Source organism: Protomyctophum parallelum (genome assembly GCF_964188405.1).
Source record: "Protomyctophum parallelum genome assembly, chromosome: 5".
NCBI lineage: Eukaryota > Metazoa > Chordata > Actinopteri > Myctophiformes > Myctophidae > Protomyctophum > Protomyctophum parallelum.
Window position 1 is genome coordinate 17,220,774 of NC_139702.1, and position 15,524 is coordinate 17,236,297.

Here is a 15,524-nt window from a genome sequence, read left to right on the forward strand (position 1 = left end):
CCCACAGGGTTCGAACTGAATATAGAAACATAGCTTTAGATTGTGGGGGGCCTAAATAATATAGTAGAAGTGTTTTTTTATCGAGATTTGATCAATGTCACCGCATGGTCCACACACTACAAATTTGAGCACATTGCCAAAAGGGCAGGGGGTGCTCTAGCACCCCCTAGTGTCTATCTGTGCATGCCACTGCTGCCGCCCGTGTGTAAGAAAAGTAATCACTTGCGTTTGTTTCTTTGTTTGTGTGTGTGTGTCTCCAGAGCACCACGGCGGTGCGCGTGTCCACCGCCAACGCTCCGGCCACGGAGCATCTGGTGGTGGGAGGATACGACGTGTCCGGGGAGGTGAGGAGCGACGGAGAGCCCATGAAGGAAGTCACCTTCCTCCTGTACTCCGCTGCAGTCACGCAAGAGGTGAAGCTGACCACAGTGCAGCAGTTATGTGTAGGGCTGTCGCCATTACAACGTTAAAGGTTTTATGACATTCATTTTCATTTATTTTTCTTTTTTCTTTTAGGTTTTATGACCTCAATTACACCCAAAAAACCTGAACTTTTAACATTCAGTGGATTTTCTGTGGTCTGAAGTTTTCTTTGGGGTTTTTTGGGCCTTTTGAGCTACAATGAAAACAGGCAACACAGTGAAACAGTGACATCTGCTGGCAAATCCCATTGACATATATGGGATTTGCAGTAAGTGATGTCACTTACTGCCGGCAAATCAGAGCACCTGTTTGAGCCAGAAAACCCCAGATCACAGAAAATCTACTGAATGTTTAAAGTTCATGTTTTTTGGGTGCAATTGAGATTATAAAACCTAAAAAAAACAAGAACAATTCCAAAACCTTTTTTTTAATGTCACAATCCCTTTAAGTCGACGATTTCTGTTTGCCTTTTAGGATTCATAATCACAAATTGCAAATCTGCTATTTTTGAAATATGTAAATGTATCGTCATTTTTCAACATTTAAACGATTGATGATAATGCAATTCTTTTGCGATTAGGAGTTCATGTAATAAATGTGATGGGCCTAATTAATAAATGGCTTATATACTATACTGTATATGGTGTAGAAAATCTTATTCTGAAAGTCGGCACACTATAATTCACTTCCATAGTCATTTGAAATGATGCTCTAGCATTGCACGAAGACTCTCTGTGTTAACCATGTGTTTTCTCCATGTCTCCAGGCTATAGGAGGCTGTAACACAGCCCCAGTGAGGGGCTCAGAGCCTGGGTGTGACTCTGTGTTAACCATGTGGTTTCTCCATGTCTCCAGGCTATAGGAGGCTGTAACACAGCCCCAGTGGAGGGCTCAGAGCCTGGGTGTGACTCTCTTTGTAAACCATGTGTTTTCTCCATGTCTCCAGGCTATAGGAGGCTGTAACACAGCCCCAGTGGAGGGCTCAGAGCCTGGGTGTGACTCTCTGTGTTAACCATGTGTTTTCTCCATGTCTCCAGGCTATAGGAGGCTGTAACACAGCCCCAGTGGAGGGCTCAGAGCCTGGGTGTGACTCTCTGTGTTAACCATGTGTTTTCTCCATGTCTCCAGGCTATAGGAGGCTGTAACACAGCCCCAGTGGAGGGCTCAGAGCCTGGGTGTGACTCTCTGTGTTAACCATGTTGTGCTCCATGTCTCCAGGCTATAGGAGGCTGTAACACAGCCCCAGTGGAGGGCTCAGAGCCTGGGTGTGACTCTCTGTGTTAACCATGTTGTGCTCCATGTCTCCAGGCTATAGGAGGCTGTAACACAGCCCCAGTGGAGGGCTCAGAGCCTGGGTGTGACTCTCTGTGTTAACCATGTGTTTTCTCCATGTCTCCAGGCTATAGGAGGCTGTAACACAGCCCCAGTGGAGGGCTCAGAGCCTGGGTGTGACTCTCTGTGTATTAACCATGTTGTGCTCCATGTCTCCAGGCTATAGGAGGCTGCAACACGGCCCCAGTAGAGGGGGCCGAGGCTGGGGACGACTCTCTGGTCTACCTGTGCAGCGCTCTGTCCAAAGAGGACGGGACCTTCTCCTTCCCCACGCTGGCCAGTGGCGCTTACACCGTGGTACGCTTGGTGTTTTAAATGACCCGATGATGCCTTAGACAGTGCAGTGGTTTTCAACCCTCTTCAAACCAAGGCCCGTTATTTATCGGGTATTTGAGCCCACGGACCACCATTTGATGACATTTAGCCCCTCTGACCCAAAACCGTAGAATGTTTTATTGTCGTTGGATAAGAGCCGCTTCCTGCTCCGTTCCGTCGTTGTGGTTTTGGCACACTTTTGAATACTTTTCAACACGGTTTCAGCCGTGACATTCACCACATTTTAACGCTGTATGGTGCCCCAGGCGGTGGGTGGCGTAACCGTCTGGGCACCCGACTGGTAATCCAGTCGCAGTGTGCCGCAGGTTCGACTCCCGAGCCCGACACGGCCTTTACTGCATGTCTTCCCCCCCCCCCCCCCCCCCCCCCCCCCCCATCTCTCTCTCCCGTTTCCTGTCAGCCTACAGTCTGTCCCTTCATAAAAAAACAATAAAAGGCGTAAGCCGCAAAGAAATATCTTTAAAAAAAAAGGATTGGCTGTATGGGATCACTTGATAAATGTCACGTTGGCGTGGGCTGGGCGTACAGTAAAACCTGGGCTCTAAATGAAGGTTGGAATGTACTGTAACTACTTTGATAGATGATGGCTAATCTAATTCTATAATTGTTGGTTTAATTGTGCTTTGTGCCTTTCTACCCTAGACTGCAAAAAATATGGACAAAGCGTTCCGCCGGTCTATCATGAACGTAAAATGAAGCCTGTCAGTCCTTGTATTGTAAATCGCCATCTTTCTAGATACGCAACTTTATGGTCATTTCTTTTTATAAATGGGACCATAATTTAACAAAAAGAATATTATGACATTAGAAATGAGACTTTAAACTAGTGACTGGAAGCAGAAAGTATTCATGACCATGTTTATTAAGGTAATACAGTCTAGGTGAAGTTGGGCCCAAATACATGGACCTCTATGGGGCTTTTTTTTTCTATGGGTTTTTTGGGCCCAATGACAGCGCCACAACAGGCCATTATATGAACTTTCAGGAAATCCCGATTTCCTTGTGGCTTCACAAAATATCTGTCTGACTGCCCCCCTGGTTAAATATCTGTCTGACTGCCCCCCTGGTTTAATATCTGTCTGACTGCCCCCCTGGTTAAATATCTGTCTGACTGCCCCCCTGGTTAAATATCTGTCTGACTGCCCCCCTGGTTAAATATCTGTCTGACTGCCCCCCTGGTTAAATATCTGTCTGACTGCCCCCCTGGTTTAATATCTGTCTGACTGCCCCCCTGGTTTAATATCTGTCTGACTGCCCCCCTGGTTAAATATCTGTCTGACTGCCCCCCCTGGTTTAATATCTGTCTGACTGCCCCCCTGGTTTCTACCGAGGAGAGAGGATAACCTTTAACCAGGTGCCGTTCTACCGAGGAGAGAGGATAACCTTTAACCTTTAACCTTTGACCAGGTGCCGTTCTACCGAGGAGAGAGGATAACCTTCGACGTCGCTCCGTCTCGGATGGACTTCAAGGTGGAGCACAACAGCTTGAAGCTCCTGGTAAGGAATAAAATACCATATTAAACTAGCTCCTCGCCCCCCGCCCTACACACTTTCGTTTTGAGCATAGATATATACTTAATGGAGACGGCACCGGAATCCCCCTCCCATCCATTTGCATTGCATTGCGTCTCGGTTATTTATACATCTATGCTCAGACCCAGTGGAAGTGTGTAGGACGAGTGGCGAGGAGCTAGTTTAAAAAAGGGCCGAACCTGTACTTGCCCGATGAGTAAGTGCCTCTGAGGCCTTAAAGGCGTAGTGAAATGAAAAAGACGGTTTTCACACTTTTAGACCATATCCGTGGTCATCATATGGGCATACCTAACAATGGATGCCAAAAAAATGGGAAAATTATCATTTCTGTGTGTTTTTATATCAAAGGTCCATAAAAACGATTGTTTTATTTATTTATTAAAACGAAAACGTGCTGCGTGATGATGTGTAGAGATACACATCGATAAAAGCCAATAAAAATGAAGCTCACCCGTTTAATTCCCCATATCTGCGCATCCGTCCAACACAGCTGCTACTGATTACAGAATACTCCGTTTTTATTCCCATTCAAGATAACATCCAGACAGTGTATTACTCGGTTTAAACTCAATCATCACGCTAAAATATGTATCTCAGATTGTCTCATAAATTTGTAGCTAGCCACCATGCAGAGGCAAATGAGGCCCATAAGGCCTGGGTAATAGATGGCAGGCCCAGACAGGGACCTGTCCTTGAACATAAAAATAAAACTAATGCAAAGTACAAATATGCATTAAGGTTTATAAGCAAACAAGAGCAGTCCCCGAGTGCTCAGTCTATGGCTGAGCACTAATAAAATAATAATTTGATAATGACATCACTAACTTTAGGAAAGAGGTAAAGTCCCTTAACAGGGCTAAAGCAGCTCTCCCTTGTAATGTAGAGGGGGTAACGGATCCAGTAGGCATCGCTGCCCTCTGGAGGCAGCATTATGCGACATTATTTAATTGTGTTAGAGGTGAGCCTTTTCATATAGGCACTATAGAAGAAGAAAGTACTTTTTTTAACACCCACGAGGTTGTTAATGCCATACAGCAACTTGCTGACAGAAAATCCAGTGGTCTGGACAATATTACAGCAGAGCACTTAAAGCTAGCTGGTCCCAGATTGGCAGTGTTGTTGTCTACCTGCTTCTCTGGGATGTTGACTCATGGCACTTTACCAGACTCCATGCTGTCTGTCGTTCTGGTTCCCATAATAAAAGACAAAGCTGGGAAAGTAGGGAGTATAGATAACTACAGACCCATAGCTCTTGCCAGTATTGTGTCTAAAGTACTAGAAAAAACTACTCCTTGATAGATTAAGTATTTACATTTCCACCACTGACAATCAGTTTGGCTTCAAGCCCAAACATAGTACAGACTTATGTATTTATGCTCTGAAAGAAGCAGTGGAGACCTATAGAAGGCAGGGCTCTACTATGCTGGTTGGTTTTATTGATGCGTCGAGAGCCTTTGACCGAATCCATCACTACAAGCTTTTTAATAAGCTCAAGCTTAGGGGTGTGCCAAACTGTTTATTACGCATTCTTGTCTACTGGTATGCTAACCAGAAAATGCAGGTAAAATGGGGGAGCACATTATCCACCCCCTTTAGGGTGGGTAATGGCGTCAGGCAGGGGGGGATTTTATCCCCAGCCCTCTTCAATTTATATATGGACGGCCTGTCAATGCAGCTGGGGGGGGGGGGGGGGGCAAAACAGGTTGTGTGATGGGTGATAGCCTAATTAATCATTTTATGTACGCGGATGACCTTGCCATACTTTCCCCAAGTAGCAGTGGGTTCCAACAGCTACTCAATATATGTACAAATTACGGTATTGACTTTGATATTCAGTATAATGCCAAGAAGAGCATGATACTCATATGTAGTACTAAAGAAGATCTGGAACTTAAGTTTCCTGCCTTTCATCTGTCTGGTCAAATTATGGGTGTGTCCAAAATTACAAAATATCTTGGGCATATCATAACAGATACCTTAGAGGATTGATTGATTGAAATATTTATTAACAGTTTGTATAATTTACAGTACATTTTAAGCACAAACTCAATACAAAGACTGTTAACTGTGAGTGGACGACCCAATTAAGCATTACACTTGTTTACAACAGGGTCCACATTGTTCAATTCATCAAAACATTTAGAGACATACAAACATTTAGAGACATACAAATAGACATTTCTATGTAGCCAAAGAACAGAACAGGAATTCATCATATGATGAAGGACATGTTTAGACAGAGGAGAATGCTTTATGTACAAGCCAACATGTTGGTCCATAAATTTCACCATTGTACTACGGATGTTAAGGTAAACCTCTTTAGAGCTCATTGCACCCCTCTCTACACAGCTCCACTGTGGGTAAAGTACAAGAAGGAGAGCTTACGCAAACTGCAAGTAGCCTATAATGACTGTCTTCATATACTGTTAAAAAAACCAAGGAGCACTAGAGCCAGTGGGCTTTTCTGTTCATTGGGACTCACTACTTTCATGGCTCTGTTGAGGAACTTGACATTTAAATTCATGACAGACCCAGGCCGTAGTTCTGTAAGGTACACTTCTACCATCAGAGGACACTGAATGGACTCATTGGTCAGTTGACAGACCCAGGCCGTAGTTCTGTAAGGTACACTTCTACCATCAGAGGACACTGGCATGAGTACCTCGCCTAGAGTGGTAACCTGTGGGGCTGGGTAAATGTACTGTATTTTTATTTTATTTGTATTCTCGTATTTGTGATCCCTACTGTACTGTCTTACCTTGTGGGCCACGAGCCTGTAATAAAGTTTATATGTATCTGAAAACATTATAGGGTAGAAATAAGCCACATAACGGTAAACTGGTGTAGCTGGCCGACAATCTGATTTGTAAACAAACACACACCATGCGTGTTGTGTATAGCATAGCTACCGTCCCTAGCTACCGTCCCATCGCCTGAAGGGATGCGACACTCTGATTGGTTCAGAAACTTCAGACCGGTGTTTCATGTTGAAACGTCAAAATTAATTGATCACCATTTCCGTTTCCCTACACCTTTAATGTCAACTAGGGCATTCATTAAGCATCTAGTCGACTAGTTTACTAGTCGACTAGTAAATCGACCAACCATTGCTCGACTAGTAAATTGACTAGTAAATCCACTAGTCAACCTTTTTGGTACTAGTTGACTAGTTGATAAAACAAATTAAATATTTTCCCCCCCGATTTTGTAGGCCTCAAGATCAGGTAGATTATAGTTATAGTCACCAATGTACACAGTTATTTTATTGGTATTATTTTTACATAATAGGTATGTAAAAAAAGGTATTATTTTTTCACAAGGACAAAGCTCATTAATCAACATGTCAGTTTTCACATCAATGTAAATGGGCCAGAGTTAGCCGAAGCTAAATTTCATCTGTAGTCCCTGGGCAGGCTCTTAAAAAATGAATGATAAAAAGGACAAAGTGTAGTGTGCCTGCACACAACACCATGTGTTGATGCCATGTGTGCATATGTGCAAGCACCCAACACTACGTCCATACAAAAACACAATACAGATAAAAGGAGGACAAAGTGTAGTGTGCCTGCACACAACACCATGCGTTGATGCCCCAACACCATGTCCATACAAAAACACAATACAATCAGTGTTTCCTGCAGGAAAAAGCTTTGGCATGGTGCTGGGAGCACGCGCGGCGAAAGCCACTGAGCCACTGGGGTGGCACTGGGGAGGCTCTGGGGGAGCCACTGGGCAGACACTGGGGTGGCACTGGGGAGGCTCTGGGGAGGTACTGGACATTTCATATCACACACACACACCATGATTCACTAGCCCCCTAAAAAAAAAAAAAAGCTTGGCATGGCGCGATTTATTTCAAGCATGGTACAGCGCCATGCCAACAACATTGTGCAGGAAACCCTGAAACATTTCACAGAATATAATATATACCACTTTGCATTAAAACAATTGGTTGTGCATATAGGCTGCATAGGCACTTGTGAAACTATAGCCTAGATTTATTTTATGGATGTGGAGGACTGGTGTTGTGCTGTTGTGAGGTGGGGAGGCACTGGGGAGGCACTGGGGAGACATTGGGGAGGCACTCAGGGGGACACTGGGGAGACACTGGGGAGGCACTGGGGAGACACTGGGGAGGCACTGGGGAGAAACTGCAGCCACTGGGGAGACACTGGGGAGGCACTCAGGGGGACACTGGGGAGGCACTCAGGGGACACTGGGGAGGCACTCAGGGGGACACTGGGGAGGCACTCAGGGGGACACTGAGGAGGCACTCAGGGGGACACTGGGGAGGCACTCAGGGGGACACTGGGGAGGCACTCAGGGGGACACTGGGGAGGCACTCAGGGGACACTGGGGAGGCACTCAGGGGGACACTGGGGAGGCACTCAGGGGACACTGGGGAGGCACTCAGGGGACACTGGGGAGGCACTCAGGGGACACTGGGGAGGCACTCAGGGGACACTGGGGAGGCACTCAGGGGAGGTACTGGGGAGCCACTGGGCAGACACTGGGGGAGGCACTGGGGGAGGCACTGGGGGAGGTACTGGGGAGGTACTGGACATTTCATATCACACACACACCATGATTCACTAGCCCCCTAGCTTGGCATGGCGCAATTTATTTCAAGCATGGCGCAGCGCCATGCCAACAACATTGTGCAGGAAACCCTGACAATACAGTACAATACAGGAACAGATCAACATGGTACAGGGGACAGAACAACGGCAAAGTGAAGTGAGAAATGACACCGGTGATAAATACTAAATAGTGCTGATAGTTACTCATGATTACAGATTTGAGTTGTTTTTAGCCCCCTTTTCAGGTTGAATTTTAAGGTCAGATAGTTGGAGGCCTCTCTTAATTCTGTGGGGAGACTGTTCCAGTGATGGGAGGCTCTGACAGAGACTGTTCCAGTGATGGGAGGCTCCTCTAACAGAGACTGTTCCAGTGATGGGAGGCTCTAACAGAGAAGACCGTTTTACCAAACACACTACGTCTGATTGGCACTTCAGTCTCCTCTGGTAGTCGCCCTTGTTGCTCTGTCACCACTGTCCCTTCGATCTATGAACTGGTTCAGTGGCAAGTCCATTTAAAGGACAACTTTAGTTTTTTTCAACTAAGTTTCATGTTTTAGGTTATTAGAGAAACTAAAAGGTGAGTGTTCATTTTCTTTCATTTGCTGCTTTCTTTCGTTTTTGGGATTTTAGCAGTTTTTGACAGGGGGGCGGGGGCATTCGAGCATGGGGCTAAATATGTGTTTTTTTACAAAATATTATGGCGATTTATTTTTTTATTATTTACTATAGTCCTAATAAAGCCCAAGACCACAAAAGATCACAGGAACTATTGAATGTGTCAAACTGACATATTGAGCCTATACACACAGTATAAGCCTCCCCCCAGTAGGCTACCTTCACATTCAGTAGATCCTGTGATCTTCTGTGGCCAGATGTAATTTCCTGGGGTTTATTAGGACTATAGTAAATAATACAAAAATAAATCACCATAAAATGTTGTAAAAAAATACACATTTTGCCTCATGCTCGAATGCCCCCGCCCCCCCTGTCAAAAAGAGCTAAAATCCCTAAAACGAAAGAAAGCAGCAAATGAAAAAAAATAACACTCACCTTTTAGTTTCTCTAATAACAACCTAAAACATGAACCTTGGTTGAAAAAAACTAAAGTTGTCCTTTAAGATCTTAAACATGAGACAAGAATCTGCAAAGTGTTTGAAGCTGTTAAAATTAAATAAGTTGTACTTTTGAACTATATGGCAATGGTGGTTAACGGATGGGCTTTTGATCCAGTGTTTTTAATGTCTGTTTGTACAGTGATTCTATGGGTTTTAAAGTTGTCTGGTTTGTCTCTGACGGGGTTGTGAAACAGTAGGTTATGTGTGAATGCATGAAGAGTTTAGCTGCATCTGTTGTTAGATTATGGTCTTATATGTGTCTGAAATTGGATAAATTGAATTTGATTTTATTGGCTACATTTTTATAACATGCTTTTTAAATGTCAAGTTTGAGTCTAGTGGCCCAGGCGGTGGCGTAACCGTCTGGGCACCCGACTGGTAATCCAGTCGCAGTGTGCCGCGGGTTCGACTCCCGAGCCCGACACGGCCTTTACTGCATGTCTTCCCCCATCTCTCTCCCGTTTCCTGTCAGCCTACTGTCTGTCCCTTCAAAAAAAAACAATAAAAGGCGTAAGCCGCAAAAAAATATCTTAAAAAAAAAAAAAAAAGTTTGAGTCTAGTGTAATTCCAAGATATTTAAATTCTGATACTACCTGAATACTACTGAACAGTTAACCCCTTTTGGTGTTAGCATTGTTATATTTTTATTGAAAAATAGCAGATCTACAAGCTCATAGCGCGCCACCGAGTGGCGCGCTAAGAGCTTGTAGTAGGTCTGCTATTTTTGAAAAATCGAAGAACGACTGACTGAGAAACATAGCTTTTTCAGAAAACTGTCATTTTCAAACAGACTTTTTTTTAAAATCTGATCTCAGGTCAAAATGGGTTAAACAACTAGTCGACTAGTCAACTAGTAAAAATGACTAGAAGTGAATGCCTTAGTGTGACCTTTAACCCCTGGTTCATTGTCCCCCTGCAGCCTATCTTCCGTGTGATGGGGTTCTCTGTGACCTTTAACCCCTGGTTCATTGTCCCCCTGCAGCCTATCTTCCGTGTGATGGGGTTCTCTGTGACCTTTAACCCCTGGTTCATTGGGTTCTCTGTGACCTTTAACCCCTGGTTCATTGTCCCCCTGCAGCCTATTTTCCGTGTGATGGGGTTCTCGGTGACCTTTAACCCCTGGTTCATTGTTTCTCTCTGCAGCCTATTTTCCGTGTGATGGATTTCTCTGTGACCTTTAACCCCTGGTTCATTGTCCCCCTGCAGCCTATTTTCCGTGTGATGGGGTTCTCTGTGACCTTTAACCCCTGGTTCATTGTCCCCCTGCAGCCTATTTTCCGTGTGATGGGGTTCTCTGTGACCTTTAACCCCTGGTTCATTGGGTTCTCTGTGACCTTTAACCCCTGGTTCATTGGGTTCTCTGTGACCTTTAACCCCTGGTTCATTGTCCCCCTGCAGCCTATTTTCCGTGTGATGGGGTTCTCGGTGACGGGCCGGGTCCTCAACAGCTTGGAGGGGGAGGGGCTTCCTGACGCCACGGTGTATCTCAACAACCAGATCAAAGGTAACCCGACTATGCCTGCACTCGGTGGCGCGCTATGAGCTTGTAGATCTGCTATTTTTCAATTTGCTAAAGCATAACATGATGCCAACACCAAAAAGAAATGGCTATAAAATGTAATCAAAAACATATTTAGCCCCATGTTCGAATGCCCCCGCCCCTCCCCCCCCGTGTCAAAATGGCTAAAATCGCTAAAACGGAAGAAAGCAGCAGATTAAAAAAATAACACAATTATTTTTCTCTTTCTCAATTATGAAACTTTATTGAAAGGATACCCCCGTTATATGTATCGTCTCGTTTTGGAGAGGGTCCAGCAGAGAACAATACAGTAGACAAAACCTGAGAGGGTCCAGCAGAGAACAATACAGTAGACAAAACCTGAGGGTCCAGCAGAGAACAATACAGTAGACAAAACCTGAGAGGGTCCAGCAGAGAACAATACAGTAGACAAAACCTGAGAGGGTCCAGCAGAGAACAATACAGTAGACAAAACCTGAGAGGGTCCAGCAGAGAACAATACAGTAGACAAAACCTGAGAGGGTCCAGCAGAGAACAATACAGTAGACAAAACCTGAGAGGGTCCAGCAGAGAACAATACAGTAGACAAAACCTGAGAGGGTCCAGCAGAGAACAATACAGTAGACAAAACCTGAGGGTCCAGCAGAGAACAATACAGTAGACAAAACCTGAGAGGGTCCAGCAGAGAACAATACAGTAGAGGGTCCAGCAGAGAACAATACAGTAGACAAAACCTGAGAGGGTCCAGCAGAGAACAATACAGTAGACAAAACCTGAGAGGGTCCAGCAGAGAACAATACAGTAGACAAAACCTGAGGGTCCAGCAGAGAACAATACAGTAGACAAAACCTGAGAGGGTCCAGCAGAGAACAATACAGTAGACAAAACCTGAGGGTCCAGCAGAGAACAATACAGTAGACAAAACCTGAGGGTCCAGCAGAGAACAATACAGTAGACAAAACCTGAGAGGGTCCAGCAGAGAACAATACAGTAGACAAAATCTGCATCTCCTATTCCTTGTCCCAGATGGCATCAGTGTTGTTTTCGTCGACTAAAACTAAGACGAAAAATGTTCGTCGACTACCTTTTCCACTGAAGAAAACTAAATGGAAACTAAATTAAAACTATGCTATGGTGAATAAAACTAAGACTAAATATACTGACAATTATGTCAACAAATAAAAACTAGACTAAAATGTTAGGAAGGGACTAGTGGACAAGATATCCAGTATAAGTCATTTTACACTTGGTTGCTGATATACAATCTCACAACGCGTCGCAGCGCGACGCATTGTGAGATTGTATATCTGCTATTTTCAGCATGCAACCCAGCATAAAACTGGATCTCTTGTCCACTAGTCCCTTACTAACATTTTAGTCTAGTTTTTATTTGTTGACGAAATTGTCAGTATATTTAGTCTTAGTTTTAGTCATCATAGATAGCCTTCATTTAGTTTTTATTTAGTTTTTGTCAGTGAAAAAAGGTAGTCGACGAACATTTTTCATCTTAGTTTTAGTCGACGAAAACAACACTGCAAGGAGGACTAATTGTCCCTCTGTCTGTCCTCAGTGGTCACAAAGGAGGACTAATTGTCCCTCTGTCTGTCCTCAGTGGTCACAAAGGAGGACTAATTGTCCCTCTGTCTGTCCTCAGTGGTCACAAAGGAGGACTAATTGTCCCTCTGTCTGTCCTCAGTGGTCACTAAGGAGGACTAATTGTCCCTCTGTCTGTCCTCAGTGGTCACAAAGGAGGACTAATTGTCCCTCTGTCTGTCCTCAGTGGTCACCAAGGAGGACTAATTGTCCCTCTGTCTGTCCTCAGTGGTCACAAAGGAGGACTAATTGTCCCTCTGTCTGTCCTCAGTGGTCACAAAGGAGGACTAATTGTCCCTCTGTCTGTCCTCAGTGGTCACTAAGGAGGACTAATTGTCCCTCTGTCTGTCCTCAGTGGTCACTAAGGAGGACTAATTGTCCCTCTGTCTGTCCTCAGTGGTCACCAAGGAGGACTAATTGTCCCTCTGTCTGTCCTCAGTGGTCACCAAGGAGGACTAATTGTCCCTCTGTCTGTCCTCAGTGGTCACTAAGGAGGACTAATTGTCCCTCTGTCTGTCCTCAGTGGTCACAAAGGAGGACTAATTGTCCCTCTGTCTGTCCTCAGTGGTCACAAAGGAGGACTAATTGTCCCTCTGTCTGTCCTCAGTGGTCACAAAGGAGGACTAATTGTCCCTCTGTCTGTCCTCAGTGGTCACTAAGGAGGACTAATTGTCCCTCTGTCTGTCCTCAGTGGTCACTAAGGAGGACTAATTGTCCCTCTGTCTGTCCTCAGTGGTCACTAAGGAGGACTAATTGTCCCTCTGTCTGTCCTCAGTGGTCACAAAGGAGGACTAATTGTCCTTCTGTCTGTCCTCAGTGGTCACTAAGGAGGACTAATTGTCCCTCTGTCTGTCCTCAGTGGTCACTAAGGAGGACTAATTGTCCCTCTGTCTGTCCTCAGTGGTCACAAAGGAGGACTAATTGTCCCTCTGTCTGTCCTCAGTGGTCACCAAGGAGGACGGGTCGTACCGCTTGGAGAACATGACCGCGGGGACCTACACCATCCGCACCCAGAAGGAGCTCATGTACTTTGAGCCAATCACGGTTAAGATTGCTCCCAACACGCCCCAGCTGCCTGACATCATCACAGCAGGGTAGGTCTGGGTATAATGTGCTCAAGGGAAGGCAAACATTTCCCCAGATTCCTTGCTAAGCCCTGCGGAAGCATGAGCGTTGCGTCACAGAGTGCATGTTGGGGGGTCTGATAAGTCCCGGAAAAGATGCGCTTTGATTGGCCAGTAATCACTTGAGTGGCGGCGTGACGTAACGTATAGCCTTCCACTCTTCCGGGCGCATACTTCCTCTCCCCGGTGTAGATGGCTCCGCCCCTTCCTTCAACACGCATCGATCCAACCAACTGCAGCGGGCCAATGAGGCATCTGCTTTTTTAAATATCTATGGATCTATGGCCTCTCTGGTCACAAGAGGGTTAAATCTATATGGATCTATGGCCTCTCTGGTCACAAGAGGGTTAAATCTCTATGGATCTATGGCCTCTCTGGTCACAAGAGGGTTAAATATCTATGGATCTATGGCCTCTCTGGTCACAAGAGGGTTAACCCATTCTGACCTGAGATCAGATTCTAAAAATGTCTGTTTGAAAATGACAGTATTCTGAAAAAGCTATGTTTCTATAGTCAGTCGTTCTTTGAGCTTGTAGGTCTGCTATTTTTAAATGGCTAAAGCATAACGTAATGCTATAACACCAAAAGGGGTTCAAATGGATTAACTGTTAAAAGAACTCAAAATGTTTTACTTCGGTAAAAGTTTTTTACTGCAATGTAGAAATACTTTGTTACAAGTAAAAAGTCCGGAATTCAAATTTATTTTTCCGACCAATGACAAAGCTTCTAGGAACATCTTTTAATGCAGATTGCGCCCCCTAGATGTGTCACAGCGCCCCCTAGATGTGTCACAGAGACTACATTGTTTTGGGAGCGTTTTACTCATTGCTGGCTGTCTGGATACCAAAAACAAAAAAAAAGGTCATTAAAATTGACATATTGATCATAGCTACTTTATGTAAATGTACTTAGTTACACCACTGTTTACGTGGATTACATATGAGATTGAGGTGTGTGTGTTTGTGTGTGTATAATCTGACCCTGTGTCCGTCTGTCTGTCCAGGTTCAGTGCGTGTGGACAGATCTCCGTCAGCCAGCTTCCAGAGGGCATGAAGCAGCAGGGTCGCTACAAGGTCACCCTGACCCCGCGGGGAGGAGGGGGTCAGGACAACATGTCCAGCAGCCAGACCACCGACTCTGACCACCAGGGCGCGTTCTGCTTCCAGGCCAAACCCGGAGACTACAGCATCCACGTAAGGCTTACCGATCTTAGCTGTTATTATTGGTAACGGTGTTGTTTTCCTCGACTAAAACTTAAGACGGAAAAGGTTCGTCCGACTGCCTTTTTCCACTGACGAAAACTACATGGAAACTAAATTAACACTAAGCTATGACGACTAAAAGACTAAATATACTGACAAATTTTGTCAACAAATAAAAACTAGACTAAATTGTTAGGAAAGGGACCAGTGGACAAGAGATCCAGTATAAGTCATTTTACAATTAGTTGCATGCTGATCTACAAGCTCCCAGTGAGCTTGTAGATCTGCTATTTTAAGAAGTGTAAAATATGTCATTACGACGGCATCAAGGGCAGACAAAATACATTTTGTTTGACTAAATCAACTGCAGTAAATCAGTGTCATACATATTCTGAAGACAACCTGGAGACTGACATTCAGTCATTTGATCTTATGATCAAACTAAGGGGGGGGTTCCTGGAACTACATATTTTCAGTCGGCAGCCAATTACATATAATTCTGGGGGTCCTTGACGTGAACATTTTTTCTTTCTTTTTTTTACAATTTTTTTTTTTTTTTTTTTTTTTTTAACGCCCTCTCTTTTTTTATAATGGGAGAATTGGCACTCAGAGCCTAAACTGGTGACCACCAGGTGGCGCTGAAGGAGTTAAGCAAGAACAAAAAAAAAGCATGGGAATACATCACATGTATCAAATGCTAAGTCTACAGAAATGCTATCTAAGGGGGTAGGGTAAGTGCTATGGGCCATGATGGAGTCTGAAAAGGT

General features: G+C 44.7%; 2 protein-coding genes across 2 annotated transcripts in view; one reads left to right on the forward strand and one right to left on the reverse strand.

Moving 5' to 3' along the window:
- The window catches only part of rps15a (ribosomal protein S15a), a 619,775-nt gene that overhangs the window by 101,272 nt on the left and 502,979 nt on the right, over positions 1-15,524 (reverse strand). The window lies entirely within an intron of this gene.
- Positions 1-15,524, forward strand: part of nomo (nodal modulator) — a 62,859-nt gene that overhangs the window by 11,324 nt on the left and 36,011 nt on the right. The window contains exons 7-12 of the mRNA XM_083765675.1: positions 261-413; positions 1,915-2,052; positions 3,499-3,588; positions 10,718-10,823; positions 13,375-13,525; positions 14,559-14,748. Coding sequence (XP_083621801.1) covers positions 261-413; positions 1,915-2,052; positions 3,499-3,588; positions 10,718-10,823; positions 13,375-13,525; positions 14,559-14,748 — 828 coding nt within the window. The remainder of the gene's footprint in view (positions 1-260; positions 414-1,914; positions 2,053-3,498; positions 3,589-10,717; positions 10,824-13,374; positions 13,526-14,558; positions 14,749-15,524) is intronic.